Raw genomic sequence first — 27960 nt, forward strand, 5'->3', positions numbered from 1 at the left:
TCTGCACCCGCCTTTATTAAAGGGTTCGTTTAAGGCCCGGCCGAGCGATAGCGCCGGCCGGCTGCGCCCGAGGCACCGCGGCGGCTCCCGGGCGCCTTCCAAGGTCGACGGGGGACGCGCGGAGGACGGGGCCGCCGGCGAAGCACCGCGTCCAGGGCCGCGGCCGGACCTCGCGGAGCCTCGGCCGCCGTGGGGCCGGAGCGCTGGACACGGCAGCGCTCGGAGAGGCGGCGATGGGGGTCGCCCCATATTCCCCCCCCTCCAGCCCCGCCGGGCGCCCCGTGCCCCAGCCGTTACCCACCCTGGGGCGTCCCCGCGCGCCCCCCCCCGTTACTGCACCGGCTGCCCCATGCTCCGCTGGGTGCCCCGTGTCGCACCCCATTACCTCACCCGGGTGCCCCATGTCCCCACTGCGTTCCCCCCCCGGGGTCCCCGTACCCCCCCATTCCCCTCGGGGTGCCCCATACCGCACCCCATTACCCCCCCGGGTCCCTCCTATCCCCCCACGCCCCCGGGGTCCCCCATACTTGAACCCCTTCCCCCCCCGGGTCCCCCATACCCCACCCCATTATCATCCCAGGGGTGACCCAGACCCCACCCCATTCCCCCTCGTGGGGTGCCCCACAGCCCACCCCATTCCCCCTCCGGGGTGTCCCATTCCCCCACCCCGTTACTGTACCCGGGGTGCTCCGTGCCTCACCCCATCGCACCCGCGGCGCCACCCCGCACCCCATCCCCCCCGCCGCCGCCGCCGCCCTGCCGGCCATGCACCTGCCGCGGGGCGAGGCCCCGCCCCGGCCCCGCCCCCTCCGGCAGGGGGCCAATGGGGCGCGGGGGCGGGGCGCGGGGCATATGCATGTATGCAGATGAGCAGGTGGCGGCAGTGCCGCCCGGCGCCGGGGCTCCGCAGCGGCTCCGCAGCGGCAGCGGCGCGGCCATGGCGGCGCCACCAGCACCAGCACCAGCGCCAGCGCCACCAGCACCGCGCTCCTTCAGCGGCGCCGAGGTGCGGGCGCGCTGCGCGCAGGGCGCCTGCCTGGTGCGCTGCCGCCGCCGCCTCTACGACCTGACGGGCTTCGTGCGCCTGCACCCGGGCGGCGAGCAGCTGCTGCGGCGCCGCGCCGGCACCGACGTGAGCGCCGCGCTGGACGGGCCGCCGCACCGGCACTCGGCCAACGCCCGCCGCTGGCTGGAGCAGTACTACGTGGGCGAGCTGGAGCCCGCCGCCGACGCGCAGGTACCGCGCCCCGCCTGGCGGCCGCGAGGGCTGCGGGCTCCGGGGGCTGTGGGGTGCGCGGGGTCCGGGGCGTATAGGCTCCGCGAGCCCAGGGCCTGTAGCACCTATGGGCTGTAGGGTGCGCAGGGCCCAGGCTGTGTAGGGCGCATGGGCCCCCCGGGGGTCTATGCGGTGCAAGGGTGCACCCAGGTCCAGGGGGACATAGGGGCCTGAGGCGTATGGGGTGCGCAGGGCGTGTGGGTCTCCAGGAGGTATAGGGCCCCCGACACGCCCTGTGTAGGGCCCCGGGCGTGGGGGCTGGGCCGCTCTGGGCCGTGGATGCCTGAGCTCCTGGGTGCCCTGGACGTGGGGCCTGCAGGGCCCGGTGTCCGTGGGGTGAGGCGCGTGCGGGTCCCGGGTGCGCGGGTCCCGGGTGCCCGGCCCCGCTGCCGCCCCGCGTCACGTCTCCGCCGGGGCGCTGGCCGCGCTGGGGAGGCGGCTGCACCGGGTGCCCCAGGCCCGGCCCGGCGGCGCGGTGCTGCCCTGCCCTGCCGGGGCCTTCACGCGAGGGCGTGCGGCTCGGTGAAGGCCGAGCGGCCGCGGTGGCGGTGGGGACGGGACGGGACAGGACGCCTGCAGCGGTGCCAGCGCTCCCGGCCGAGGGAGCCCTGCGCGCTCCGGGCCGCCCGACGTCACGGGCGAGCCTGCGCGCGATGGGTGGCTGTCGCTCGGCAGAGGTGACAAGTCACTTCGTCACCCGTCCCCAAGCGGGGCAAGGGTGGCCGTGACTCAGCGCCGTGTCCTTGGCGGCCGCCAGCCCTGCAGAAGAGAAAACGCCCGGCGGGAAAGCGCCGGGAGCGAACTTCCAGGAGGCAGCGTGGCGCCGCGGCTCCCATTGCCGGCCCTTGCCGAAGGGGCGCCGGCACCGCCGCGGCAGTGTCTGCTGTGGATTCGCGTTTGCGCCCAGGCCACCTCCAGGGCTCCATCCCCGCGGTGCGGCTGCGGGCCCCGACGGCGCCCGGGCACCCTTGTCGGGGGCGCCGGCCCCCAGGGAGGCCCCGACGCCGCCGGGGGAGAGCGGAGCCCCTCCGCCAGCACGGCTCCCGCTTCCCTTCTCGCCCTTCCCCTTTCCTGCGGGGCCGGCATGGGGCAGTGACCTGCAGGCTGCGCCTTGTGTCCCTCCGGGTTTCTGTTTGCATTTGCTGGGTTGGGTTTTTTTCCGTGTTTTTTTTTTTTTTTTCCCCTCGCGGCCCAGCTCCGAGGGCGCCGCGTGAGCCCCGTTTCGCCGGCAGCTTTACGGACGGGGCTGCGTTTGGCGCCCCGCTCGCTCTCGCCCCGGATCGCGGCGCGGGTGACACCGCGGTGGGGACGCTCGGCCGCCGCCAGTGCCTCCTCGCCGGCGTAACAAGCCCGACGGGTTCGGGTGAGCCGAGGTACTGGCCAAACGGGTTCCTGCACCGCGCTGCTGCGAGGGGAATGCCGCTGTGCGGAGGCAAACACGCCGCGCGATAAAGCCGGAGAGGAGGGGACATCGGATGCTACCTGGCACTAGACAAAACTGTCCTCGGGCTGCAACCGGGGACCAAGCCGCTCGCTGTGTGGCGGGACTCGCGGCGGCCCCTCTCCGAGAGACCCTGCTAGGAGGGTTTTGGCAGAGGACCCCCGAGCGAGGGTCCCGAACCGCCGCGGGTCTCCCCGGCGCCGACCTCCCTGCGCCGCTGGCGTCGGATGCCCTCCGAAATCCGGCCGAGGGTCGGCAGGCCGCAAAACAGGTTGCAATTAAAGCAGGTGTGAAACCGGGAGGCTCGGGAGCCCGGGGAAACCCAGCTTTATTAAATACGAGCCCAGCTTAACTGGAGAGCCGCGCGGCCACATCGCCGGGGTGGCGCTGAGCCCCGGCCGGGCGCCGGCGCTGGGGTGCCCGTGTGGCGGCGGGCAGCCGATCCGGGCAGCGCTGGCGACTCCCGCGTGAATCACTGAGCCCAGTGGTGCTAAACAGAAATTAACCCAGTTGTGTTTTCTTTTTTTTATCTATGTAAACGGCATTTAAAGAGATCAAAGCAAAAGGTGATGATTATCCAAACTAGACCGTGGATTTTAACAGCCTCGCTAGAGGGGAGATGGAGCGTGTAATTATCCCTTCGATTTAAGCAATGGTAGACTTTCATCACGGCCTCCTCGGGGCCGCGTGACGTATCCATGAGTCACTGGAAGTCTCCCGTCCCTCTCACTGGTTCCTGTCCTCTCCTTTCTCTCGCCCATAATTTGAATGTGCAGGTTCTACTTGCCTTTGCTCCCGTTCGCAGCATGATCTCACTTCTGGGTAGGCACTCGCACAATATTTGGAGGAGTGTTGTAATAATCACTGTGCATATATATATATATATATATATATATTTATTTATTTATTTATTTAAGGTTTTTTTATTGGTTAAGCTACCTTCAACCTCCTTTCAATAGTTCTGCTGCACCCAGGATTTCATGCCAAGACCCAGTCTCTCCAGTCCTTCCTAATCAGCAGGGGCGGCTCGAAGGCCCGGGGCTACCCGCCCCACCGACGGGCACCGGGGGGGCCCGGGCGCTGCAGGCGGCTCTCGCGGCTCCGGCCTGGCGGTGTGGATGGGAAGAACCGGGCTGGGCGCCGGCCAAAACCTCGTCTTGACACGGTTGAGGTTTGATGATGGCCTGACCGTGTCTGCACGGCTCTGCCCGCTCCGGGGGCAGGCAGGACCGCTCCCGGCAGCACCTTCGGCAAAGAGAAACGCTTAATTTAGGACCTCAGTGAAGCCGCCGGAGGCTTCGAGGCAGGGGAAGCGCCGCTCCGCAAGCTGGCCTGGCGCGCAGCCGGTGGCGGTGCCCAACCACGCTGGGGGGTCGCCGGCTCCGGTGAGGTTGCTGCCCTCGCCTCCCTGGGCTGCCCCCGCTCCTTCGGGCATCGTGCGCGTCTCCACCGGCGGGACCCGCTCTCGGGGGGCCGAGCATCACCCGCGGGCGGCCGCTTGGCAGCTCCTCTTCCTCCTCCTCTGGCCACCACGTCCGGGGGCGAAGGCGGCCCCAGCGCCCCCGAAAGCTCCTCGAAACGCGTTCGGGCAGAGGTGTGTTTGCCCGCTTGCAAGGAGGCCGCGCAAGGCGCTGGGGTTTACAGCTGGGCTCCGCCAAGCCCACACCAGCCGCGTTGTCTCCCGCGCGAGCCTTCTCGAACAGCCGCCCGGATGCCGGTTCTCCCGCCTCCGTCGCAGGAGGCGCCGAGGAAGGCGGTGGGCAGAGCGGGGGCACGGCGGGGGCGCCCCGTGCTTGTGCAGCACCCGCGTCTCTGGCCCCGCTCCGGCTGCAGGGGTGTGCGTGGCACGGTGCCGGCAGGCGTTGCGGTGTCAGCGGCTCCTCTTCTCCTGGGGCTGTATTTTGGGGGCTGTTTTGCACAGGCGACCCAGGGTAGGTGCGCGGCTTGGAAACGGCCGAGAAGCAACGTTTGGGGACGGTGCGGGCAGAGGGGTTGCGGTCACGGGGACGTTTCGGAAAGGGCAGGAGAGGAGGGATGCCGGGCTCTTGCGTCAGCCCGGCTTTCTTCAGCATCCTTCCTGCCGGCGGTTGGGCCGCCGCGGCGAGCTCGCGCAGGGGCCGGCGGCGCAAGCGTCGAGGCAGCGAGCACGAGCCCTCCTATCTCGGCGCTTCCTCTCGGGCGTGGAGAAGCCGCCGGTGTTTTAAACCAGATTTTTCTTCCAAAACACCTGCAGGGAGGAGGGCAGCCGCAGCGCAGCTCTGCAGGGATAACCTGCAACTCTGGCTGCCTTTCAAGGGATGTTTCTCTCCCATCTTTGCATTTAATGACACCCGGCTGAAGGAAGGAGCGTGGGAAGCGTGAAATACCGGCGGAGACCTTTGGAAATGCGTACGGGGAGTTGTGGGCAAGCCGCAGCGTCGGGTCACGCTGCAAACTCGCGTTGCAAAGCGCTCGCATGAAAATTGCTGGGTGCTCGAGGGCAGCCCGGCCGGAAATAGCTGCTTTGCTACGGGCGCCCGTCCGCCCCGAGGCGAGCGGCAGCCTCGGGGCCGGGTGGCGCGCTCGCATACCGGCTCTGCACCTCCTGGGATGAGGCTTCAGTTCTGCCTAGCCGGGAAGGTGGGTTGGGAGCCTGTCCCGCAAGGAGTGTCTGGTATCGGCAAACAGTCCCGGAGCCGTGCGTCAGCGTGGCGAGGAAGTGGCTGAGTCCCGTCCGCCCCTTCGAGGTGACGCTGCTCCTCCTCCTGCATCCCCGGCTCCTCCGTTCGGAGGCAAAGTGCCTCCGGAGGGCTGCGGAGGATCCTGCCATCCCTGCTTGCGCCCGGGGACCATCCAGGAAGGAAGCTGCCTGCAAAGAGCCGTGCCCGCCGGACGATGCCCCATCCAGGCCGCCTGGAAAAATCATGGCTCTCCGTGACCGGCACGCCTGGGAAAGCGAGTGGGCATTGCACAGCCAGGCTGCTCGGCCAGGCCGGGCCGGACCCTGCTGTCAGGTTAATGGGTAACTTGGAGCGGCAAAGCTGGAGGAAAGGCATGTTCGGCATGCTCCGGCTCGGAGCCGGGGCGCCTGGCGAGGGGGCACCGCTGCCCCGCGGCTGGCGTCGGCACGTTGCAGCCTGGCAGAATCCACTGCTGGCTCCCAAGCGCGGCCGGGTCTTGGCAGCGGCCTCGCCTGGTGCTTGGAGGCAAACGGACCGGCACGTTTCTCCTGTTTTTTTTTTTTTCCATATTGAATCCATGCGCTTGAACCAAGAGGTCCTTTTGCACCAAGCTCTTCCACGGTGCCTGCGCTTCGTCCGGGCTGCAGCAGCGCGCGTCCGGGGTTTGGCACTGCTGAGCCCCAGCGCGGATCTGCCCCCTCGCCGCCCGCGATAACTCGCCGGGCGATCGCGCCGCCGGGCCGTGCCGCGCGCGAGCGTCCCCTCCTCGCCCCGCTCGCGATTAGAGACGCTCTGCGGCCCGCCGACCTTGACCAAAGGTGCCCTTAAGAGCCGCTGCCGGCTGCAAAGGGCGCTGTGCCTTTTCGCCCGGCACGCCGCCCCGCTGCGCTTTCCCGTCACCGCGCGTGCACACGGGGCCGGGGCGCCGCAGCGCTGTGCGGGCCCGCGGTGCGGGAGGAGCGAAGCTTCTGCTGCTTTGTTATAAATACCAGCTCGGTGGCGCCCGCCGCTCCTCCCGAAGCGGCACGCGCCGGGCTGGTTCAGGCCGGTCCTCGCCGGGCTCGCAGCCTGCGGGAAGGTGATCCGCCGCGTTGCACCGGCTGTCGGAGGAAGTGGCGGCGCCGGGGCCGCAGCCGCACTGCTCGGAGCCCTCCCGGCCGCCCCACGGTGCCGGCAGCGCGGCAGCAGCCCCCTCTGCAGACCGGCCCCTCGAGCGGGCCTGGCCGGGCGCCGTAGCGCTCCGGCCGCAGCCGGGAGGAGGGTGCCGCCCGCGAGCAGGGAGCCCGGCGGGCAGCGCGCGGCTCCGCGGCTTGCAGGATGGCGCCAGGCAGCGTGCTCTGCCATCGGCATCGCCGCGGGGCCTGGCCGGCTTGCTCGCCCCAAAACGCAGCCTCCCGCTAGGCTAAAAGCTTCCCCTCCCTTTCCCCCGGCTGGAAATCGATAGGGCCGTTGAGCTGTGCAAACACGGCGGGTGACCTCCCGTCCCGCGAGCCTCTGCAGCCTCCGTGCTCCCGGTGCCTGGTACCGGCAGCCAGCGCGAGCGGCGGGCCGCCACCAGCCCCGTGCCGGCCAGCCCCGGGGGGGGGGGGGGGGAATCGCCGCCGGCCGCCCCGTGCAGAGCAGGGCACGACACCGTGGCGGCGCCCCCGAAAGCAGGCTCGGTTTCCAAAAATGCCGCCCGTTTTCCGGAAGACCTGGGTGCCCATGGCGCTTGCAACAGGCTTTGCTCAAGGGTTCAAAGTGTAGCGTAGTTTGCTGCCCTGCAGGAATCGAGTGAAATCGGTCAGGTTTTTCCCTTCTTTATTTAGCGGGTGGAAGGAAGGGAGCTTGCCGGGCCTCTGCTCCCGGGCGGACGGCTCGAGCGCGCTGGGTTCCAAAAACATGTTTGTAACTGAGGTTTTGCTGCCCCGGGTTTGAGGCCGGAGCCCAGCATGGCGCCAGGGCTCGGATCTGGCTGGGCCGGAGCACGGCGCAGGGCGCTGGCGCCTGCCCTCGTTTCCTCCTTAGCTTTTTTGGAGGCGGGGGGACTTTTCAGGCAGCTCTTTTTGCTGGGAAGACGAGGGCTTTGCCCGCGTGGGCCTCGGTTCCCCGCCGCAGCGCCGCGTGGCGTGGGAGGATGCTTCGGACCGCGGGCGAAACAACGGGGCGATTGTTCCCATGGCGTTTTTCAGCGGGACCTCGGATGTTTCCGCCCTCTCCCGCCCTGCCCGGCAGCGCTCGTGTCCGCCGTGCGCCCCTGGGGGGGGGTTGGAGAGAAGATACCTCGCTTTTTACGCTCGGGTGTCAAGGGAATCTTTTGTGGAGGGGTTAACTGTGAACTTGGCTGTTTGGCTTTTTCAGAGTTTAAACCCCAAATGAACGCACAGCTTAAATTAACCCTCAAAAACATTCGTGTGTTTGCAAAAATGGCCAAAAAGCCTTGACGGGAGCGAGTCCCCCCCCGTCTTTCGGGGAGACGGCAGACCAAAGCCGCAGGAGACCGACGGCCCTGTCCCCTCTTGTCTTTTCAGAACCTCCTCGAGGAAGAGAAGCCGGCAGATGTTGCGGCTCGGACGACGAGCAGGATGGATCCGCGGTGTAAAACGGTGGATCTGGACAAGGTGACGGCGGGGGACGGGTCGCGTGCGCCCACCAGTGCCCCAGGGTGCTGGCACAGCGCGGCGTTCGCTGGAGGGCTCTCGAGGGAGCCCAAGAAATGACAGTATCTGTCCGCAATGGCTCCAGGAGCTGAAATCCTGCCCATCCCGGACGTGCAGTGTTGGGGGAGGCCGGACTCCGGTTTGGCACCTGCCTCCTGCAGGAAGGCAAACGGATGGGGTACGAGCAAGGCGCCACGGCTCGGCCAGCGCTCGAGGAGGGGATGGTTTTGGGTCCTAGGATGGCAGGTGGCATTTTGGAGGGTGCCGAAGGGGACGGGAAGGTGAGGAGGGGCTGCAGCTCTCCTGCCCGGCCACGTGCCAGGCTCTGGAGCCCACCGAGCTCGCGGGGCAGCGCGGGCGACACGGGGCCGGCTCCGTGCAGGCGATCCGGACTCTCGGCGAGGCCGGAAACGCCTGCGGGGCGCTCGGTGGTGCGTCGGAGCTGAGTCAGTGCCGGCCACCCTTCCTCCCGGAGCGGATGGGGTTGCGCCTGCTCTATCGCCCAGGTGTGGCTACGCCGGGAGGCTCCCGGAGCCGGCCCGAGTGGGAGGAGGTGGCTTTCACGGACAGCAGCTTCGCCCTTCGAGGTGACGCACGCTGGTTTTCCTCTCCGCTGAGCGCCCGCGAGGAGCCTCGCGGGATCCCCCGGCTCCGATGGGTCGCGGCACGAGCGGGCTCGTGCTGACGCGGGCAGCTGGCCACGGCCCAGCTTGGCAGCGGGTCGGGCGCAACGTGACGGTTGGGGCTGCGAGGAGGGAAGCCCATGCGCCACCACGGGTGGCCCGTGGCCAGCCCCGGCAGGAGCCAGCCTCTCCCGGCCCTTCTGCTCTGGGAATTGCCATGTCGTCTTTCCAAACCGAGTGGAGGGAAGGGGGCAAAATAACTCAGAAAGCTGACAGCCCAGCTCCTGTCCGGCGCCAGGTCTGAGGTGGCACCTTGGTGATGCCCAGCGTGGACTCACATGTCCCAAAGCGGCAGGTAGCAGCGAAGAAGCCGCGTGCCCGGCAGTGCCGAGCGCAGGAAGGTTGAGCCCAGCCTTGGGGACTGGAAGGAGCTGGGGGTCGAAGCTGGTGCCACCTGGGGCACCCCCAGGTCCTGCCGGTGGGTCTGAACTTTGCCTCTTCCTGGCTCGCTGGAGCTGGGGAAACCTGGTGGATCTGCAAATCTCTGCAAGCTCCGGATTGGGATTGAAGCTGTCAATGAAGCACAAGCTGAGCTACCGGCCACTCAATCAAGTGGCGCGACGGGGTGTCTCCGCGGGGCTTCTCCACCCGTCCCACCTCCGAGACGCGACGGCGGCTCTCCCCCGAGGACGGCAGCCGTGGCTTTGGCAGGACACGGGTGTCAAGCCAGCTCTCGGGAGACCGGTGGGTCTGCCATCCCGCTGACCGGCGCTATCCGGAGCTGGGCTCACCAGGAAGGAGGCTGGCTCGTTTCTGGGACGTGTGTGAAGCAGTCCCCACTGTGGTTGTAGCTGTTCTGGCCCTGGGAGATGGTGTCCATCCGTCGCCGGACGCCTGCCGCGGGTACGGGCACCGGTGGCAGAGTCTGGCTTTCTCCCCGCGCCCGCTCGTGGCGTTTTTGGCTGAAATGCTGCCTTCCCAATGGGCAGCAAAGCTGTCGTGTGGCTGTTGTGGTGCGCGCTCCTCCGCTTTCCGGCCGCGTTTTAGTGCTGGGATAAGCAGCGCTCGGCGGAGGGGGGTTACATCCCGCTTGCCGTCGGGATGGCAAAGCGCCGGGCTTGCGGCGGATGCTGACAGCCGGATCCGCACGCTGCCACCGCAGCGCAGGGATGGGAGAAGCCCTTTAAAGCCTCGACAGCCGCTTTGCACCGGGAAAGCTGGTTCCCGGAGGAATGGCCGGCGGAGGCGGCGCTCTCCTTGATGGCCGGGTTGAGCAAGCGGCCGGTGAGTCAGGCGGCAGCGACCCTGCGGCCGGGCGTGGGAACGCCGCCGAAGCGAGGCGAGGGCACCGCGGGCTTGGCTGGAGGTTGTCCTGTCTCGCCGGGCCCGCGCGGCGGGAGCCGGCAGCGTGGGGCACCCCGCCGCCGCCGGACTGCTCACGGCACAGCTGCGGCTGCCGGGTTCCTGCCGCGGCCCTCTCGCCGCTCCGGTCGCTGATGGAAAGCTGGCGGATGCAGGGCTTGGCTGCGCTCGCGTGGTGGAGGATGCACCTCGGGAGCCGCTGAGCGGTTGCAAAGGCTTCGCTAGGCAGCGTTGCTGGTTGGGCCTCTCTGTTTTTGGCCCGGAGCTGGCTGTGCGCATGTGCACACGCATACGTGCACGCAGCCCCGGATGCCTGGATTCCTTCGCGCTTTTGAAGACGGGCTCGTTAGGGAAATGCGACCACGTGCGGCAAAGAGTGATCTGAGTTTTCCTTCCCGTCCTGTATCCTTTTCCCCCGTGGAATGCGAAGCCATCACCCCAGGCCTGGGCGCTGGGCCGGTTGTAGTCGCTGCGTGCTGCCGAGCCCTCTGCAAGGAGAAAGGTCCTTGGCGGGGGAGCCATCACGGGTACGCGTCCTTAGTCCTCCTGGCCGCTTGCCGGCCCGGCGACCGAACGGGGAGTATCTCCGGTCGCTATTTGATCCCGATAACTCAAGGGGAAGAGCGCCGTGGTTGTCGGAGCCGCCGCTGAGCCCCGGCGGCGTGGCGCAGGCAGGCCGTGGTACGGCGGCGCTCACCTTGAGCCAGCGGGACGGGGCGAAGCAGAGGGTGGCGGCGGGCGGGCGCGCGCAGCCGAGCGGCTCGCTAGCGGCCCCGGTAAAACCCTGCGCCGTTCTGTGCCCTCCCAGGACCTGGTGGACTGGCGCAAGCCCCTGCTGTGGCAGGTGGGCTACCTGGGCGAGAAGTACGACGAGTGGGTGCACCAGCCCGTGGATCGGCCCATCCGCCTCTTCCACTCGGACTTCGTGGAGGCCCTCTCGAAGACGGCGTGGTGAGTGGCCGCGGCCGCGGGTGGCCCCCCGCGCGGTGGGACCGGCGCCGGAAGCTGAGCGTCGATCCCGCTGACGCCTGCCTGCTCCCCTCTAGGTACGTGGTCTTCCTGGTGTGGACTCCCGTGGTGCTCTATCTCAGCTGGGTCAGCTACACGTCCCTGGCTCAGGGCAACACCAGGCTCTTCTCCTCCTTCACGACAGGTACTGAGCCTGCAGCAGCGCCGAGAGCCCGGCCCAAGCCCCGGCGCCCGGGCAGCTGCGGGCAAGCGTTGGAGGCAGGGGACGTTGCCTGGGGATCTGGCCGGTGACCAAGGGGTGGGAAAGCGGGGTCGGGGGAGCTGCCGCGTTTGCATCTCGCGTTTGCCCGGCGCTGCCTCCTTCGCCGCATGTTTGTGAACGGTCGCATGCAGAAGCAGCGAGCTAACCCCCGTGGCCGTACCCGGCCGGCGCCAGCATGCAGCCTCCCGCACGGCGTTGCCCCCGCTGGCTTAGAGGCCGAGGCCGCCTGCCTCCGTCGCGTCCCCTTGCCTGAGTGTGTGCCGCTTGCGCCCTGCCCAGGGCTGCCTGCCGCCTCCGGGCTCCCGCTGGGAGCGCTGCCAGCAGGGACGGGGCCGGCCCTGCGGACAAGGAGAGGAAGGATATAGGGAGCAGCAGCTGGCACTGAGGCTCACGTGCAGGAGATGCAGAAGCAGGGAAGAAATTGCTGAAATTGCGACCGAAAGCGCAGGGAGAGCACGCTCGTATTGCTTTCTGCCATCCCCAAGCAGCCCTGGGGGCCCGCAGGGACCGGCTTGCCCTCCTGCCGTGTGCCACCCCCCGCGACCGCCCACGGCGGGCGGCAGCTGAGCGCGGCGCTGGCGAAGGGAGGCCGGCGCGCCGCGGCGGGGGAACAAACCCGCCTCTGAGCGCCGCTGGCGGGGCCGCCGGCCCGGCACAGAGCGGGGCTTGTTCGCCCCGAGCGCCTGCCCTTGAATCTCCCACTGTCCGCTCGGCCGGGAACAACGAGCGCGGCGGCGGCGCGGCGCCCGGGGGCAGCCTGTGTTCTTTGTTTTTAGCGCCCTGTTTGCGGCCCCGTCCGCGCGGCTCCTTTTTGCGAGGTGCCACGCGGTGCCAGCGGCGCCTGTGCCTAGCAGGGGACCGCGGAGCCGGCTGCCGACCCGCCCCGCTCTGGGTGGGCGGAGGGGTGCTCGGGGATAGCCGAAAATCGGAGCCGCTGGAAAGGGCCCGGGGTCCTTTCTCAGCAGGTTTTGCTATTTTGTCTTTTGCCTTTTGGAGTAGAATAAAAACACGGGGCGTCTAACCGCTTGCAAGCCTGCTCCCAGGCAGGAGACGCCTTTGCTGCGTTAGCCCAGCATCCGCCATGGCGAGGCACGTTGGAGTCCCTGATCTCCAGAGTATAAATTTCTCAGCCCAAACTGAGCACAGTCGGGGTCCGGAGGCAGGACCTGCCACGTGCCTGACCGTGAGCGGTCCGTCACCCCGGGCTGGGCGAGCGGGGTCAGCGCAGTCAAGGGGTGCCGACTGCAGCTGGGTTTTTCCTCGCTCCTGAGATCATCCCAACCCGCAGGCCGTGTTAGCATGGATAAAAGTGGTGGGAAGGGTCTGCGGCAGAGGGCTGGGAGCTGCGAGCCTTCTCCGGGTGAACGCCGAGGCATCAGAGGGCTCAAATAAGCCTGCCCGCTCCAAGAAGATGAGCGTATAGAGGCAGGGTGGCCTTGGTTTCTCAGCCGGTCTCCAAGAAAGGCATGGAAAAGGCAGCAAAGGGCCAGGTGCTTGGTTTTGTTAGCATGGGTCGGAAGGAGCTGGTTGGGAGGGGAGCGCGCATCCCGTGGGGAGCAGGGGTGAGGGTGGCCAGGGTGCCCCAACCCTTGGAAAGAAGGCTTCTGCTCAGCTTCAGAGCAGGAGGGATTGGAGTAGAAACGCGATGAGGAAAGAAGGGCCTCAGACCTGCACGGTGGCGTGCACGATGCAGCTGCACCCTCCCTGCTCGGCTGGGGGAGAAATCAGCAGTTGGGACCTTCCTGCTGAGAGGTTTTGCCAAAATGTACGGGTTTGGAGGATCAGGAATTGCTAGCAAAGAGGCAGGGCTGGCAGCTGGCACTGCAAGGAGGAGGTGGCTGAAAAGTGCTCTGCAGGGGAAGACTCCCAACAAAACCTTTCTCTGCAAAAAGACAAGCTGGAAACGCTGTTTTACTGCAGCGGGTGTTGGTTCTGAAATGTCGGTGTAGATCAGGTACCTCCTGCTTGGTTTCTGTGGGCAAAGCAGCTTTGTGAGCACCAGGCTCTCCCCAGGGACAGTCGGGGCCCCTCCGGAGCAATGACAAACCCCGTATTTGGTGCTTTTTCCCCCAAAGCTGCAGTTCTGGCCCTCTTAGCGAAGCGAGGCTCTGGGGCGAGAGCCACTTGTTTGCGTGTGTATCTGGGCCGCCTGCTTCTAGCCCGTTTGGTATCTGCGATGTTGGGAGAGCCTGGGGGCTCCTTGTTGCCACTAGAAGTTTTTGCAAATAATAAATTAATGGGATCCAAGCAAAGGTGTGATTGGAAAACAGCCCTCCCATTGCTGCTGGCTGGGCAGAGCGGCCACCTCCATCCGTGCGGGGAGCGATCTGATGTTCTCCAGCGTGGCAGGAGCATGCCTGGGAGGTGGAAAGAGGCTGGCAGAGCCAGCAGGAGCTGCCAATTGGCTGCTCGCCGAAAACCCCAGGGCTGGAAAGCGTTACCTGGGAGGCGCTGCGATGCGTGTGGGCCGTTCTGGGTTGCCTTTGCAGCTCTCGGGTTGAAGGAAGTAAATGAGAGGGGAGATGGATGTAGGTGGTGTCCTGGTGGAGAAAAGCTGCATTCGTACCCCAAAGTGAGAATGGAGATGGCCAAAAGCACCGGAGAATGGCGATAACCTCGGGAAGAGGATGTGGCTGGCTGTGTTTCAGGGAGAGGGGGCAAGGAGGGATGAGAAAGCAGAAAGGAGGGATGAGAAAGCTGTAGGTGAGGCTGGAAAGGCCCCTCGTCAGGCAGCTCGGGGGGATCCCTGCTTGGGGAGATGCCAAGTGCTTCCTGCTGGGAAGACGGTGAATCCAGGCGCTGCGCAGGAGGGGTGAGGGAAGCAGCGAGGTGCGGAGCAGCCGGGTCTCCAGGGCCGTCTGTCTTGCTGGCTGCTGACTGCTGCATGTCTCGTTGTGTAGAGTACTCCATCCCTGTGCACAAATACTACTTCCCCTTCATCTTCCTCCTGGGGATGTTCCTGTGGTCCCTGGTAGAGTACCTCATCCATCGCTTTGTCTTCCACATGAAGCCACCTGCTAGTAACTACTATCTCATCACCCTGCATTTCTTGTTGCATGGCCAGCATCACAAGGTGAGTAGCTACGCCTCCGCCGCCGCGGGGAGCCCCGGGCGTGGGAACGGCGGACTTTGCCCAGGCGGAGCCCGCTTGTGCGTGTTCAACGTGACTCGTGGCAGCTTTGCCCCGAGCGGGGGCCCTTACGTAATGCTCGGGAGGTGGGCTCGGAGCGACGGGCTCCCCGCGAGCCCGCGTTAAACCCGCCAGCTCCGCTGGCGCCGCGCGATGGAAGGACGTAAAAGCAATGGGCTCCCTCTAGCTTCGCTGGAGGAAACGTCCCCGTTAGAGCGGGGCCGAGCTGCGAGCCGAGAGCCCCGGCCACCTTCCTCCTGCACAGGCGGGGGCTGATCGGCCGCCGGCGCAGGGCTGGTCTCGCCACCAGATAAATCTGGATGGGGAGGCTTCTGGGTGCTGCTTTGCTGTTGGCTTTCCCAAAAATGAGCGTTTTAAGCGTGCATGTGCAAGCCTGCTTCCTCGGCTGTCATAAGTTGGCGCTGCTTTAGTGCAACCGGAGGAGTTGTCGCCTGCAGCACCATGGCTCCCACCTGAGCCTGAAATTGGGGTCCGGTTTGTGTTAAATACTCGCTGGTGCTGGACTGCTGTATTTTCCCCCAGTTTTTTTTATCTCCTTGGGACTTCCAGCAAAAGAGTTTTGAGAGGCCACTGCTGCAACTACAACCAGCTCCAGCTTGAATGTGTAGCGGCCAAGAAAGAGCTGTTTGGGGACAGGGTTTGCCCTGGGCAGCCCCAGTCCTGGCCGGGGTCCGCAGTGGGCTGTGCCCAACTCCCCAGTGGTGCTTTGCAAGCTCCTGGGCAGGATGGGGGGGGCCGGGGAGGGGGACAGCCTGCTGGTTGCGGGCCGGTTAGCTCGCCCAGGCTGGGAGCTCGCTTTCTCACTGTCTTTCTCTTCTTCCAGTCTCCCTTTGACAGCTCCCGCCTGGTCTTCCCTCCCGTGCCGGCATCGCTGGTGGTCGGCTTCTTCTACGGGGTCCTCCGCCTCCTGCTGCCCGAGGTGCTGGGGCTCTCCTTGTTCGTCGGGGGGCTCTGCGGCTACGTGGTCTACGACATGATGCATTATTACCTCCACTACGGCTCGCCCAAGAAGGGCACTTACCTGTACGGCCTGAAGGCTTACCATGTAAAGCACCACTTTGAACACCAAAAATCAGGTAATGGTGGGTTTCCCCAGCCCGTGCTGGTCCCGTCGGGGGCAGAGCTCAGAGGCTTTGGAGACCACATTCGCTTTCGGTGCTGCAGATTTAGCTGACGCACTGAGATGTTTGAAGCTCAGCACCCCGTCGGGTCTCCGGGCTGGGAAACGCTGCGCGGAGACGCCTGGCTGAGCTGCGGAATGGCGCGGCCTTGCGAGGGGAGGTGTGGTGCGTGTGTGCTTCGAAATAGCCATCTGGTGTCCCTCGTAGAGGCTCGTACCGTGTTTGTCGTGCTGCTCTTCCGGTTTCTGCTGCAGGGCTGAGGTTGAGGTGTGGGTTGCCCTTTCTCCTTCCTGCCTGCGGTTCCCCGAAGGGATGGCAGGCAGGCTGCATCGCTCGGGGCCCCCCGGCACGGGCCCCCCAAGGCTGAGCCTTCGCTGCCTGGTGCCAGCGGGCGTCTTAGCACTTGCAGTGCAGTGCTTGAGTTAAATTTGGGACTCGGGGAGCGTGCATCTCCTTAGCTAAGGCATGTCTGTGATGGTCTGCGGGGTGCAAAGAGGTGGTGTTTGTTGGGACAGGGGGGAATGAAGTGTTCCTTAGTCTTCCCCAAGAACCGTGCATCAAAGGCTTGAAACCAAGCTTGGTTTTGGAGTCCTGTGTGCGCAGGTGGAGCATCCGAACCCAAGCGCTGCACCGCTCGGTCAGCAGCGTACGGCATGACATAGCTGCGTGGGCCTTCACCGGCCCGGGAGCTGTGGGAGGGGGAACCGTAGCGAAGAGGCTTCTGGGCAGAAGCTTCCCCGGCACCTGGGGAAGCCGTGGCGGAGGGAGAGCCCCGGGGCTGGGGGAGGTGTTGGGCGCCGGTGCCCGGGGCAGCCTCGCCTCCTCCCGGGAGGCGCTGGGGCGGCCGTGGAGAGGCGTTGGCGGGCGCAGGGTGAGGCCCCGGGCTTCCCTCGACCTGGCCCGGGCCTGGTGCTTGCTCAACCTGCCCTTTGCCCGGTTTCCTAGGAGAAAGCACCCCGTTCAGATAAGCTATCGTGCGTGGGGCTGGTGGCGTTTCCCAGCCGCCTCCTGGGAGCAGCCTTTGTTCGCTCCGCTCTTCCTCCTCGCCCGCGCTCGTCGCCCCAGGGCAGGGCCGGGTTCACGCCTTCCTCCCTCCCCGAAACGCCAGCCTTCCTCGCCCGGCCCCAGGGCAGCCGGCAGCCTCGTCGTCATCGCCCTTGCGCCGAGCTGGGAGCCTCCCATCCCATCCCGGCGTTGGTCGTCCCTCTGGTCCCCAAGCATCGCGGGGGAGGGCATTGGGGCCCCCTCCGCGCCTCCGTCCCCCTGAGCGCTCTCTCCGCTGCCCCGCAGGCTTCGGCATCAGCACCCGCTTCTGGGATTACCCCTTCCGGACGCTCATTCCCGAGGAGACCTTTGAGAAAGAGGACTGACGGCCCCAGCGCGGCGCCCGGCTCGACGGCTCGCTCGCCGCTGCCTGCTGCTCGCCCGCCCCGCCGGGATGGGGCTCACGCGCTTCCCCGGCAGCCGAGCGGCGCCTGCGGGTCCCGGCCGGCCGGCGGTGAGGTGCCCCGCAGCCAGCCCGCCTGAGCGCGGCTGGCCCTGCCTCTCCTTCCTTCCTTCCTTCCTTCCTTCCTTCCTCCTTTCCCCGGGGCTGGATGGAGACAGTCCTGCCCAGGCAGCCCCACGACCTGCCGGTGCCCCAGCCTGGCCTCCAGCCTGCCAGCACCGGTGCCACCGAAACCCAGGAGCTGCTCTCGCTGGGGCAGAGCCAACGGGGCAACACGGTGCTGCTGAGGTCTCTCACCGTCTCTCGCCCTTCCGGCCACTTCCGCGCTGACGACGGGGAGGAGGAGCTGGCAGGACCGGGCTCGGCAAGCCAGGGCGCAGGCTTCCCCCGCGCGGCTTCGCTCCGGCGCCGGGCGCTCGCTGCGGTTCTCCCGCTCCGCGTGAATCCCCGGGACCTCCTTGACTACGGGCGGCTCTGGCCCTCAGGCCGTCTCCCCGCGCCGGCGTGCCCCCAGCCCTCGGCTTTCCTCCCTGCCCTCCGCTCTCGTGCCACTGATGCGCGGGCAGCTCCGCGGCCCGGCAGCTGCCCGAGAGATGAAGTGCCAAACGCTTCTTGCTCGCCAGCCTTTCCTCCTCCGCCTTGCGCCTCTCCGCAGGCTCTCGGGGCTGGGACCCGTCCTCTTGGCTGGGTTTCCTCCCCGTGGTGCAGCGAAGCCTCTTGCCCGGCGCTGGGGTGAGCAAAGGCAGCCGGGGCCGCCCTGAACCAGGCGCCGGGTGTCCCACCCTCGGGACACCCCTGCCCCTCGGCTCCCTGCCGGATGGACGCTTCGGGCTGCTGCACTTTTTGGGGGTTTAAGCCCCGCCGCTCGCCGTCGAAGGAGCCTCCCGGAGAGCAGGCAAGCTGCCGCTGTGCTTAGCGCGGCCCCGACCTGCGGCGGCAGCTCCTGGCTCTTCCTCGGCGCCCAGTCCCGGGTACCGTCCCTGAGATGCACAGCACTCGGTGACTTGTTTCCTTGCTCCCGGCACAGGGTTTTCCGGGACCTGCCACTGTCGGGGTGGGGATATCGCAGGTCCATATTTTGCCTTTTTCTAACCAGCGCACTGTATCTCTATGCCAGATTTATGTTAATGTTTTTTGTAGACATTGACTACTTGAAACTCAAACTCCAATGAACAGAATTGCTAAGAGATGCCTTTTCTGCTGATCCTGTGATTGTTTTTTCTAATGTTTACTGGAGATATTTAAAGGTTTGGAATAAAGTTGTATGTAAAACTGTAGACATTGCAATTGTAAATAAACTGTATATTTTGAAGAATAAAACCTTTTAAAATGGGCATGGCTGCAAGTGTCAGTGAACGTAGCATGCAGGTGCCACCAGCCAGCGCCGCATCCAGGTGTGAGCTGGGCTTTTCGGAGGGTTCGGCGCTTGTGCTGGGGGGGAGGCGTCGATCCCTGCGTTACGCTCGGCTGCGGAGCCAGAGGTGGTTTTTTCCAGGTGAGCAGCTCCCCTTGCGCGGGGGAACTGCAGCGAGCGAGCGTGACCCGAGCTCGCGTTACCTGGAAGCGGGCCAGGGCTGCGGCTCGCTTTCCCAACTTCTCTGAAGTTGGGAAATGACGTCACGTGCTGCGCCGTGCTTCCCAACATCGGGCTGTCTTTATGATGAACCGAGACGCTGAACTGCAAAGTTTCCTGTGCTCCGGGCAGAGGTCAGACAGAGTTTCCCGTGCACGCAGCGGCCCGGGGGTGCTGCTCGGCACCCCGTTTCGTCACTCAATTTGACGCGGAGCGGCCCCAGGGCCTTTCCTTGCCCAACGTCCCTCGCGCGGGGCCGGTTGCGGTCGCTTGTTGCCCATTGCGGAAAGTCCAGCAGGGCACAGAGCTGGCGCCAGCCCCTGGCGGTGCCCCGGGACGGCCTCAGCGCGGCTGGTGGGGCGGTGGCAGGAGGTCCCCTGGGGCCTGAGATACCTCCAGCAAGCGCCGTCCCCCACCAAGCCGGCGAGGGCAGCACAGCAGCCCCCAGGCCCTTCTCCCCCCAGGTCCTTGCCACGCTTCCCATGCATGAGCCCTTCTCCCGCTACGTTAAAAACCAACGTGGGCCATTTGGGGCTCCCACGGGCGCCCCCTTCCTCCGGCAGCGGCCTTCCTGGAAAAGCCAGGCGGCTCCGGGAGGCGGCCCGCGGCCGACGGCAGTGTGAGAAGCCGCGCGGGCTTGCACAATGCCCCTTCCGCCGCCCGCAGGAAGCGGGGCTTGGGAAAGCACCCTATAAACTCACATTCGCCTGCCCCTTCCTCCCCAGCCTGCGGCGGCCGCGGAGACGGAGGCGAGCGGAGCGGGGCCGGGTAAGCTCGGGTGCTTCGTCTCGGCAGGGAGCGAGCCTCATCCTCGGGGGAAGCGTCAGAGGGAGCCGGAGGGGAAGGGAAAGCGGCCGCGGCCGCGGGAGCGCACGGAGAGAATTTGATTTAAAATCCGAGGCAGGCGATACCGCGCGCGAATCCAGTGCAACGCCACAGGGAGGAAAGACGAAGGACTGGGTGTGCTGGGGCTGCGAACACGTGAAAGCGCTAGTAAGGTGGGCGCTAAGGGAGAAACGTCGCTGAAGACCATCTCTACGCTCGCGGCGGGCTCTGCAGGCAGCGCCGAGGAACGCTGCCTCGGGGCAGCGCTCCTCCCGCTCCCGCTGACCGCGCGTGTCTCTGTGTGAGCCACCTGGGCGCTGTTAATACTAAATGAGATCATGTAACACAGGCAAGCGCTCTGCGGGACAGGGTGCCGCGCTGAGGCGTCGCGAAGGCAGCGAAGCAGCCGTAGGAGATGTAAGGGGCGATAGGGGACGGAGGGTTGCACGCCACATTAAGGCTGTTCCTCAGGGACCACGGTGCGGAAAAGCCTGCGGCTCGGTATCCCGTTGATCTCTGCACGGAGCTGAGTTTCACCCCTGCCGGAGGCTGCTGGCCAGCAGCCCCTTCGCACGCAGACATGGACATCGTGGAAAAGGTCTTCTGCTTAGCCCAGAGCATCTACGCCCAGTTCGAGCAAGTGAAGTGCTGCAAGCACCAGTGCCAGCGCCTGGTGGAGCGCATCCACATCTTGCTGGAGCCCGTGAGGGTCCTCAGGGCTCAGCCGGCAACGCACATCTCCCACCACGAAGAGGAACTGCTGAAGAAGCTGCTGCAGGCGCTGGGGGAGGCCCAGAAGCTGGTGACGAAGTACAGCCAGGCGAGCTGGATCCAGAAGTTCCTGCGCGCCCACAGCAGCGGCGAAGAGTTTGTCTGGGTGAACGAGAGCCTGGAGGATATCGCCCAAGGGCTCTCGCTCCTGCTGCAGGCAGAGCAGAAGCAGGCTTTCCTGGCGGCCTTCCAGGCGAAGACTTGCCGCTGGCAGGACGCCGAGGACCTGAGGAATGACAGGGCTTTCTTGGACGAGGTGATTGCGAGTAAGTGGGCCTTTGCCAAATGTCTTCTTCCCAAGAGAACGGAGGCTGGCTAGAGCTTGGCATCCCTCCCCAGCTGCTGCTCAGCCTCGGCCTCGTGGTAATGGCCAAGGAGAGCCGAAGGACCGGTTGTCTGAGCAGAGCTGCACTTCAAACTGCCGGAAAAACGAACAGCGCCCATCCTGCACGTTGATCTGACATCTGTTTCTCTGCCTTTCTTTCCGCAGGTACCAAAACCCCTGTGGACACGGAGATCTATCTCGACAGGCAAGGTGTGGAGAGTAGGGTAGACTGGATGCAGAACGAGCTGAATAAAGTCATGCACATGATGGAGTGTAAGTCGGCAGCGTGCCTCTCGTGTGTCCTCCTACTTCCTGCGTTGCCGCCGTGCTCAGAGCCGGCCAGCGGCTCGGCCGTTCCTGCCGCGCTGGGTACAGCGGTGCTCCCGGCTTGCTCAATTGCTGCCATTGCAAAAAGGGAGCAGAAAAAGCCTTCTCAGAGCAAAATGCTTCCTGCCGGCTGGCAAACGCTGAGCCAGCAGGTTATTTCGTCTGCCCACTGGGTGTGCAGAGAGGGGAAAAGTGCAACTGGTTTCTCTGTCCTTAAGTGCATCAGAAAAGATGGTGCTGGGGCCATAAACTAGGCAGAGATCCATCCCTGTGCGCTGTGTCTCAGGACTTTCTTCTTAGGGAAGAGGTCTGGGCTGGCCACACTGGCACCACTGAACACTTTCCCCCGTCAAAAAGATTAAATGCCTGTGTAAGAAAACGTCCTCTCTGCCCGGCCTGAGCTGTCACCTGTCCATCCTGCTGAGCACTGCCCAACCTGTCCCTTGTTCCCTTGCGGGGAGCAGGCTTGAAGAAAGTCAACGTGGATAAAAGAGAGGACATCACGGAGATTCAGCGGGAGCACCTCACCTTCCGCCGGCACCTGCAGGACACCGACAGCTACGACCTCTACGAGGGAGAGTATCTCAAGTACCCCGTCGCCATCAAAACGTTCAAGAGGCCGCTGACCACCGACCCTGCGTGAGTCGGCCAAGGCAGGGATGGGATGGGGGGGGGGGGTGGCTGCCCTGTCGCTGCTGATGCAGCTTTGGTGCTGCTTTTCCTGGGATAGAGCTGTGGTCCAGAGGGGAGAGAGGTGCATGTGCCACGGAGGAGGTATCTCCTTGCAGGGATGCCTCGTCTCGCTGGGATGCGGGCGTTCGGGCAGGACGCGGTTCCCCTCAAGCGTCAGGGTGTCAGCCAGGGTGCCGGGCAGGCGCAACATCGCGTCTTGCTCCGAGGCCCTCACTGTGCTGCAACTTTCTGCAGGAAGGTGAGGGACATTTTTGTGAAGGAGATTCAAACCCTGAAGAAGTTTGAGTCTCCAAACATCCTGCGCATGTATGGCATCTGCATCGAGGAGCGAGGTAAGGATGTAGCCCTAATTTTGCCCTTTCCTGCCCCGTCTGACCCTGACGCTGGCTGGTGGCAGACAGCTTGTGGCGGCGTGGTCCCTCCTGAGAGGTGGCACAGGGGTGCTCAGGGACTTGTTCCCCTTCTCCCCCAGGAGTGCAGTGTCTCCTGCACCCTTGCAGAGATGGGGCAGGTCTGTGCCATTGCCCTGCACTGCTGTAAAGCGCAAAAATATAAAAAACCCCATAAGGGCCTATCTTAGCCCGGGAAGCAGAGCATGATGGCAGCAGAACCAGAGCCCAGGGGACCTATGGTTTCATACCCATCCCGCCAATAGTTTCCACGGTGCCTTTCACCAAGGGCAATGCTCACTCTTTTGCACTAAGTGTCCAGGACATGGCTGGTCATTTCATACATAACGGGCGTCTCTTTGGGACAGATCGGAGCCCTTGCTTCTCCATCGTCATGGAGTACTGCGAGCACGGGACGCTGCGCGAGGTGCTCACCAAGCAACAGCAGCTCTCCTGGGAGATACGCCTTCGGATGGCCCTGGGAGCTGCGAGAGGCCTTTACCGGTGAGCTCCTGCCTGCGGGCGAGTAAGCCCACTTCAGTCCACAAGCCCTGCTTGGATCCCTGCCACCTGTAAGCCAGCAGGGTGGGCAGGTAGACTCCATTTCTCCTGCCCATCAGGCCTAGGACATTTGGAAGGGCAGCTGCTGGAGGGTTAGGAAGTGGGTTGGGATATGGCAGTGCCCATGTCCCTAGGGTTGCTGGCCCATTCAGCCTTGAAGCCTGAAAAGCCCTAGAAGGACGAAACCTCCTCGCCTCTCTCCTGCTCAGTACCATCAGGCAGCTTTGAGGAGTTCCTACAAAACAGCATTGGCAGTTCCCCAAATGGGCACGAAAGCAGCCTGACTGTCGCCCTCTGACCATGGAGCCCCATGGCGCCCTGCTTGTCCTCCGCAAACCTCCGCGGCTTGTTATTTTGCATGCGGCAGCTCTTGCAGGGGCTGCTGGAAAGGTCAGCTTGGCAGGGCCATTGCACCAAGGTGGACACAGTGCCGCTGGCTTCTTGGGGTGCATCTTGATTCTTCCCCGAGGCTCTCCTGTGCAGGAGGGGGAGCCCGGAGATGGAGATAGGACTGTTACCAGTGCTTATTGCTCTTGGCTCTGACCTGCTGCAGGTTGCACCAGACAGAAAAGAAGTCCAGACTGCATGGATGCATTAACAGTAGCAAGTTCTTGGTGGCCGGAGATTACTGCACGAAGGTAAGGACCACGCTCTGAGAAGCTTTGCATGTTTTTATGGGTGTCTCCTCCCACTAACTCAAAGAGAATTGTCATAATCCAGAATAACAACTGGGGGAGCTTCATCTCCCCTGTCACCTCAGTCACTTACACCTCAGTTCATCATTTGGTTCTATCTTACCACTCGCAGAGCACAGGGAGTGTTTCTGAACCATCTGCGGAGGTGAGATGAAGCTAGGGGAGGTGAATGCCCTATCTCCAGCTCAGGTTTAGCTCGCAGAAGGAGCTGTGTGCCCCACAGCACGCACGGCTGCAGGCCAGTCCTTGCTGCCCAAGGCACCTCGCTCCATTTTCTCCAGTTCAGGTCAGTCCCCAGCCATGCCAGAGGTTTCTGCACTGGGTGCTGTATTATAGACACTGCCAGGGGTCCTGCAGCTCTTTTGAAAATCAGGCCAGTTAATGATGATTAAAACTAACTTGTATTTTTACCAGGTGTCTGGCTCAGGCCACTTGCCCTAGGTGCAGAGTAGAAAGATGGGGAGGTTACGTTTAGCTGCTGACCATGAATATACGTGCCCCTAAGGGCTGGCCTGAGTGCAGACATCTCCGTGTCAGCTGTCATTGCAAAGCTGCAAGAGGGCCGTGTCCCTGGCAATCGAGTCCGTATCCAGGCTCACGGGAAGCAGCTGCACGCAGACACTGAAACCACACAGTACTCTCTGGCCATGGCTGTGTGCCGCAAAAGCAGTGCAGCTCCTGGAGCCGTGCTCCAGGAAACCATCCCTACAGTCTGCTGCCAGTGGCTCCGGAGAGCAGCCAGCTCTGCGGCATGCCCCGCACGGGAAGCCTGCTCTTCTCGGCAAGGGGAAAGGGAAGACCCACCACATAACATAAGCCAAAGGAAGTCAGGCCAGAAAGCTCAAGCTAAGAACCAGCATCGAGCCTGGAGCTTATCGCACTTCTCCCTTTCTCATCCTCTCAATCAGCTGTCAGGATTTGAACTGTGTGAAACAGAGTCATCCATCAAGAGGACAGTCAAGAAGAAGAGCTGGAACAGAGTCTCTATGTTGGCTTATGTCGCCCCTGAGAACCTGAAAGACATCTACTACCCCTATAAGAGTCCCTGTGAAATATACAGGTAGGTCTGTCCCAGTCAGCCCTCTCCCGGGAGAGGTGGCCGTAAGCAGCTGGGTGTCTGGCAGGGCAGCTGGCAAGCTGTGCAAGGAGGCCAAAATCAGACATGTATCTATCATGCAGCTGTCTGAGGTCAGCATGGCCCGGCAGTCCCCTCCGAGAGAAGGGAGGAGGCAGGACAAGGTAGTGGGGTCATTGCTGACAAACTCTTGCTTCTCTTGTTTCAGCTTCGGGATCGTGCTGTGGGAGATCGCCACCTCCAAAATCCCATTTGAAGGTGAGACAGAAGCATCTGGTTCCCCTGTGTTAAAGTGGTGGGGCCCAGCTAGGACGCTGGCTGGGGTCAGATACTCCCCGCTCTGTCCCGGAGTATGTGGAGGTGTGTGGGTCCTGATGGTGGTGCCCAGGATGCCTGGGTCTGCCCAACCTGCAGCACAACAGCCCTTAAACATGGCTTTTCCTGGGACTCCAACTCCAGCACAGTAAAGCGTTTCAGCACATGCTTAAACCACAAGCATGCAAGTAATTCTGTCTCTATTTGATGTTCCTGTGCGCTGAAGCATAAGCACATCTCCTTGCTTCACTGGAGCCCAGTGGTGTTAGGGCAGAGAAGAGGGGGGCATTGCAGACACAGTTTGGGCAGTTTCTCTGCTGGCTCCTCTGTGCCATAGGCTGCAGGAAGGCTCTTGAAGTGACCTTGCACTGGCTTCCCTGCCCAGCACCCTCCTGCGGCAGCAGAGCTCTGCTATGCTGTGCTGACATCCCTGTTTGCCCATGTGTCGGTTTAGGCTGCACGCCCCAAGAGCTCAGGGAGAAAATCTGCGAACACCATTACCGGGAGCCTGTCGGGGAAGATTGTCCCGAAGACCTGAGGAAAATCATTGACCAGTGCCGGGCCTTTGACCCTTCCCAACGCCCTTCTGCTGAGCGTAAGTGTTCCTGCATGGGCTCATCTCCCTAGCTGTCTGCTCCTTCTTCCAATCCCATGCTGCCACATTTCCACATCGCTGGGCTGTCCTGGACATCCGCTCTCCACGCTGAAGGGACCCATGCCTCCTGCTGCCGCAGATGGGTGTCTGCTCAAGAGCAGCAGTTACCTGAGCTTTGCCCCCTTGATGTGTGTGTGCGCACACACGCGCGTGTGTGTGTTTGTATCTCCTATCGAGAAGACAAATGCCCAGATTTGTCTTCTTTTCAGCAAATGGCTGAGTCCAGCGTCCTTGTGGCCTCAGGCTGCTAAGGTCAGCAGTGCATTTAAATGGGCATTCCTCCTCCCCTGCCCCACTGGCGTGTGACACAGATAACCCTCCTGCCTGGCCTGCTGCTTGCCTGACACTCTGTCTACTCAGCAAGAGCACGCTTCTCTTCGCAGCCCCGTCTGCAGCCCCATCCACAGCCCTTTTCCCAGGCAGAACCCAGCTGAGAGGGAACAGAGGACCAGTGGCAGCAGCTAATTCAGTGCTGTGGCCCCTGAGAGCACTAGGGCGCCCAGTGTGGAAGGGTTTTTCAAAGTTGTCCTGTTACCCAGGTGCTGCAGCCTTCATTGACCTGTTGAGTGAAAGCACATATGGTTTTAGGGCTAGCCTAAATCCTGGGCTTTCCAGCCTCTGTTTTCATGCAGACATTTTGCATAGGTGTCTCCAAAGATGCCCTTCCCATGCTTGCTCAGTGCCAGAGCACTCCAACTCCTCCCTGTCTAACAGATTTCCTAAGCCAACAGCAGCCCTGCGGCATAGAGACCAACTGCAGGCAGGTGCCCGAGGCTGAAAGATTTCGCTGTTCACACCAGCAGTGGTATTTAGCGGTAAACCCAGTCCTTGATCTCTTGTCAAGTGAGGCCCAACCATCAGAAGACTGGGGCCCTCCAACTTGGGCCAAAGGAAAAATTATTACTAAGCATAATCTAGATTTTAAATCCAGGAAAAAAAACACTATGATCCCTGATTCTGTGCTCCCAGTAACACAGAAGGTCAGACCCAAGTATTCCCTCGACAGGATCCTTTTAAAGGGCCATCCTGTCATGTCCAAGAGCTTTCAAGGGATGGCAAACCCATTCTGTCTCTCAGTTAGTTGCTTCAGTGGTTAATTTGCCCCTTTCTACTTTCTATTTGAATTTGACTGGGTTTATCTTTTGGCCATCACTCCTTGTCCTACCTTTTCAAGCTAAGGAGTCCCCTAGTAATAAAAGTCTCTTTCTCCTGTAGATAGTATGATGGTTCACCCAGTTAACATTTATCCATGCCATAAAAATAATCACTAAGCTATTCATTAGGCATCATGTAAGAGTACGTAGTCTGTCAGACAAGCACTGGGCTGGGAGCAGGAGCGGTGGGTTAATACCCGCTCAAATCCTGCAGCTCCTGTAAGCTGGAGGAGCAGTCACAACACAGGACAGGAACATTTCCTGCCTTGGGCATTGAGCAATAAATTGCAATCTCAGGAATTGTTCTGCCTTGGGGATGATTCCACTGCCTTTGAAGCTGGTCTATGTTTGCATCAGATAAGTAATTGATCTCAATTGCAAGACTTAAAAGAAGCAGTAGAAAAACATAAAGAAACCTTTCTGTTGTGCTTGAAGGCACAGGTGACTGAGATAGTACCTTTTCCTCAGTCCATCGTCTCTCCAGGGGGAGAACGCTTCCTTTAAGCACTCCCACCCCGTCCTACTGGGTCAATATCTATACAAGAGATTTGGAGAGTTTGGGTAAGAAACCCCCCCAGCTCTTGCTGTGCTCTCTGCTTCTCAGTCTCTAGATAGCAGTTTTCTTAGTAAACCCTGCCTTGGGGAATCGCCCGCTCTGAGAGCTACTGCTAGAAAACACTGAAAATCATCAGCTTTATTGGCTCCAGCAAAGTTACACAGAAGATGCACTGTGTCTTCAATACCCTAGTCCTACACTGTGCACCCAGCCCTTTGCTCAACTGTGCCTGCATGGTGCTGAGCTGAAGGAAGTCTTCCCACAGCTCTTTCCAGGCATGTCTCCGTGTCTACGTCTGCTTCTCCTTGAGCTGTGTCTCTCCGTCCAGGGAAGTCACATCTGCAAGGAACTGCACAGTTGCACTGGTGCCAGTCAGGTTGGTGCAGAGTGCTTTGATGTGCTAGTTGTTGTTAGTGAGGAAAATCTATCTCATCAGGGGAGAAAATGCCCACAGTGAACACTGTTTTGATTCACACCATCCTTGTGTTTTGCAGAAATTGTGGACTTGCTGGCTGACCTCAAGAGAAGCAGAAACCAAGGAAGCTAACTGCAAAAGACAGGCTCAAGTGACCAAAAGAAACCAGCCAAGCAGCTTCAAAAGCAAGACAAGAGAAATGATGTGCCTTCCTCCTGTAGGCCTGAAGCATGAAGCTTATCCCTCTTTCCCTGGTTGCAAAGATTGATTGTTCAGTACACCTTTATTTGTATTTATATGTCAAGACTTGCAAGTCTGCAAGTAGTTGTGCCTGCTAGTTTGCCTCTTGATTTCAGCACGGCGGTGGCTGGCGAGTGCTCTGCAGCTCGCTCGCTCCGGGTTTGCATGCAGCGGGTCTGCCCCACGTTGCTCCAGAGAGGACAAGGGGCCTCCAAGAGGCTCCTTTCAACCTGCTGTGACCAGCTCGGTGCTCTTGTCGCCGAGGAAACTGTAGCAAACATGGGCTGTGCTTCCTGTTGGAAGCTCCCGCACGGACCGTGGGGATCTGGATGGGAGCAGGCTCAGACTGGCGGGTTACTGAGTGTGTAACTGCTGATAATCTCCCAGCAGCCCAGCTCCGAGCCATCCAGCCTCCTGTGCCGACCACCCGAGCGGTCCTG

The 27960-nt window shown here is 63.0% G+C and overlaps 2 protein-coding genes across 3 annotated transcripts; both read left to right on the forward strand.

Moving 5' to 3' along the window:
• The first annotated feature begins 905 nt into the window (after window positions 1–905).
• On the forward strand, window positions 906–16952 carry FA2H (fatty acid 2-hydroxylase). Its single transcript, XM_067302686.1, has 7 exons — window positions 906–1237; window positions 7888–7977; window positions 10810–10952; window positions 11048–11154; window positions 14133–14305; window positions 15207–15459; window positions 16795–16952. The coding sequence occupies exons 1-7, from the start codon at window positions 938–940 to the stop codon at window positions 16872–16874; spliced, it is 1146 nt and encodes a 381-aa protein (XP_067158787.1). The 5' UTR covers window positions 906–937; the 3' UTR covers window positions 16875–16952.
• Window positions 16953–18630: 1678 nt separating this feature from the next.
• MLKL (mixed lineage kinase domain like pseudokinase) lies at window positions 18631–27579 on the forward strand. 2 transcript variants are annotated; one of them, XM_067302918.1, is made up of 11 exons: window positions 18631–18658; window positions 19821–20386; window positions 20611–20718; window positions 21237–21411; window positions 21700–21797; window positions 22223–22358; window positions 22969–23053; window positions 24019–24170; window positions 24394–24443; window positions 24955–25095; window positions 27360–27579. In XM_067302918.1, exons 2-11 carry the CDS (start codon window positions 19930–19932, stop codon window positions 27410–27412), a joined length of 1455 nt encoding a protein of 484 aa, XP_067159019.1. In that variant the 5' UTR covers window positions 18631–18658; window positions 19821–19929; the 3' UTR covers window positions 27413–27579. The 2 variants fall into 2 exon arrangements, with proteins under 2 accessions (XP_067159019.1, XP_067159018.1); XM_067302917.1 differs by lacking the exon at window positions 18631–18658 and adding an exon at window positions 19269–19292.
• The last annotated feature ends 381 nt before the right edge of the window (window positions 27580–27960 follow it).

Source organism: Apteryx mantelli, chromosome 10 (assembly GCF_036417845.1).
Source record: "Apteryx mantelli isolate bAptMan1 chromosome 10, bAptMan1.hap1, whole genome shotgun sequence".
Taxonomy (NCBI): domain Eukaryota; kingdom Metazoa; phylum Chordata; class Aves; order Apterygiformes; family Apterygidae; genus Apteryx; species Apteryx mantelli.

What these genes read in the sequence shown, in the direction of transcription:
- FA2H (XM_067302686.1), top strand. Translation starts at nt 938, where the DNA reads ATGGCGGCGCCACCAGCACCAGCACCAGCGCCAGCGCCACCAGCACCG. An exon ending in GCCCTCTCGAAGACGGCGTG is followed by an intron (nt 10,953 to 11,047) that starts GTGAGTGGCCGC and finishes GCTCCCCTCTAG; the next exon opens with GTACGTGGTCTTCCTGGTGT. An exon ending in CTTCTCCTCCTTCACGACAG is followed by an intron (nt 11,155 to 14,132) that starts GTACTGAGCCTG and finishes CTCGTTGTGTAG; the next exon opens with AGTACTCCATCCCTGTGCAC.
- MLKL (XM_067302918.1), top strand. Translation starts at nt 19,930, where the DNA reads ATGGACATCGTGGAAAAGGTCTTCTGCTTAGCCCAGAGCATCTACGCC. An exon ending in GCTGCGAGAGGCCTTTACCG is followed by an intron (nt 22,359 to 22,968) that starts GTGAGCTCCTGC and finishes GACCTGCTGCAG; the next exon opens with GTTGCACCAGACAGAAAAGA. An exon ending in CCAACGCCCTTCTGCTGAGC is followed by an intron (nt 25,096 to 27,359) that starts GTAAGTGTTCCT and finishes TGTGTTTTGCAG; the next exon opens with AAATTGTGGACTTGCTGGCT.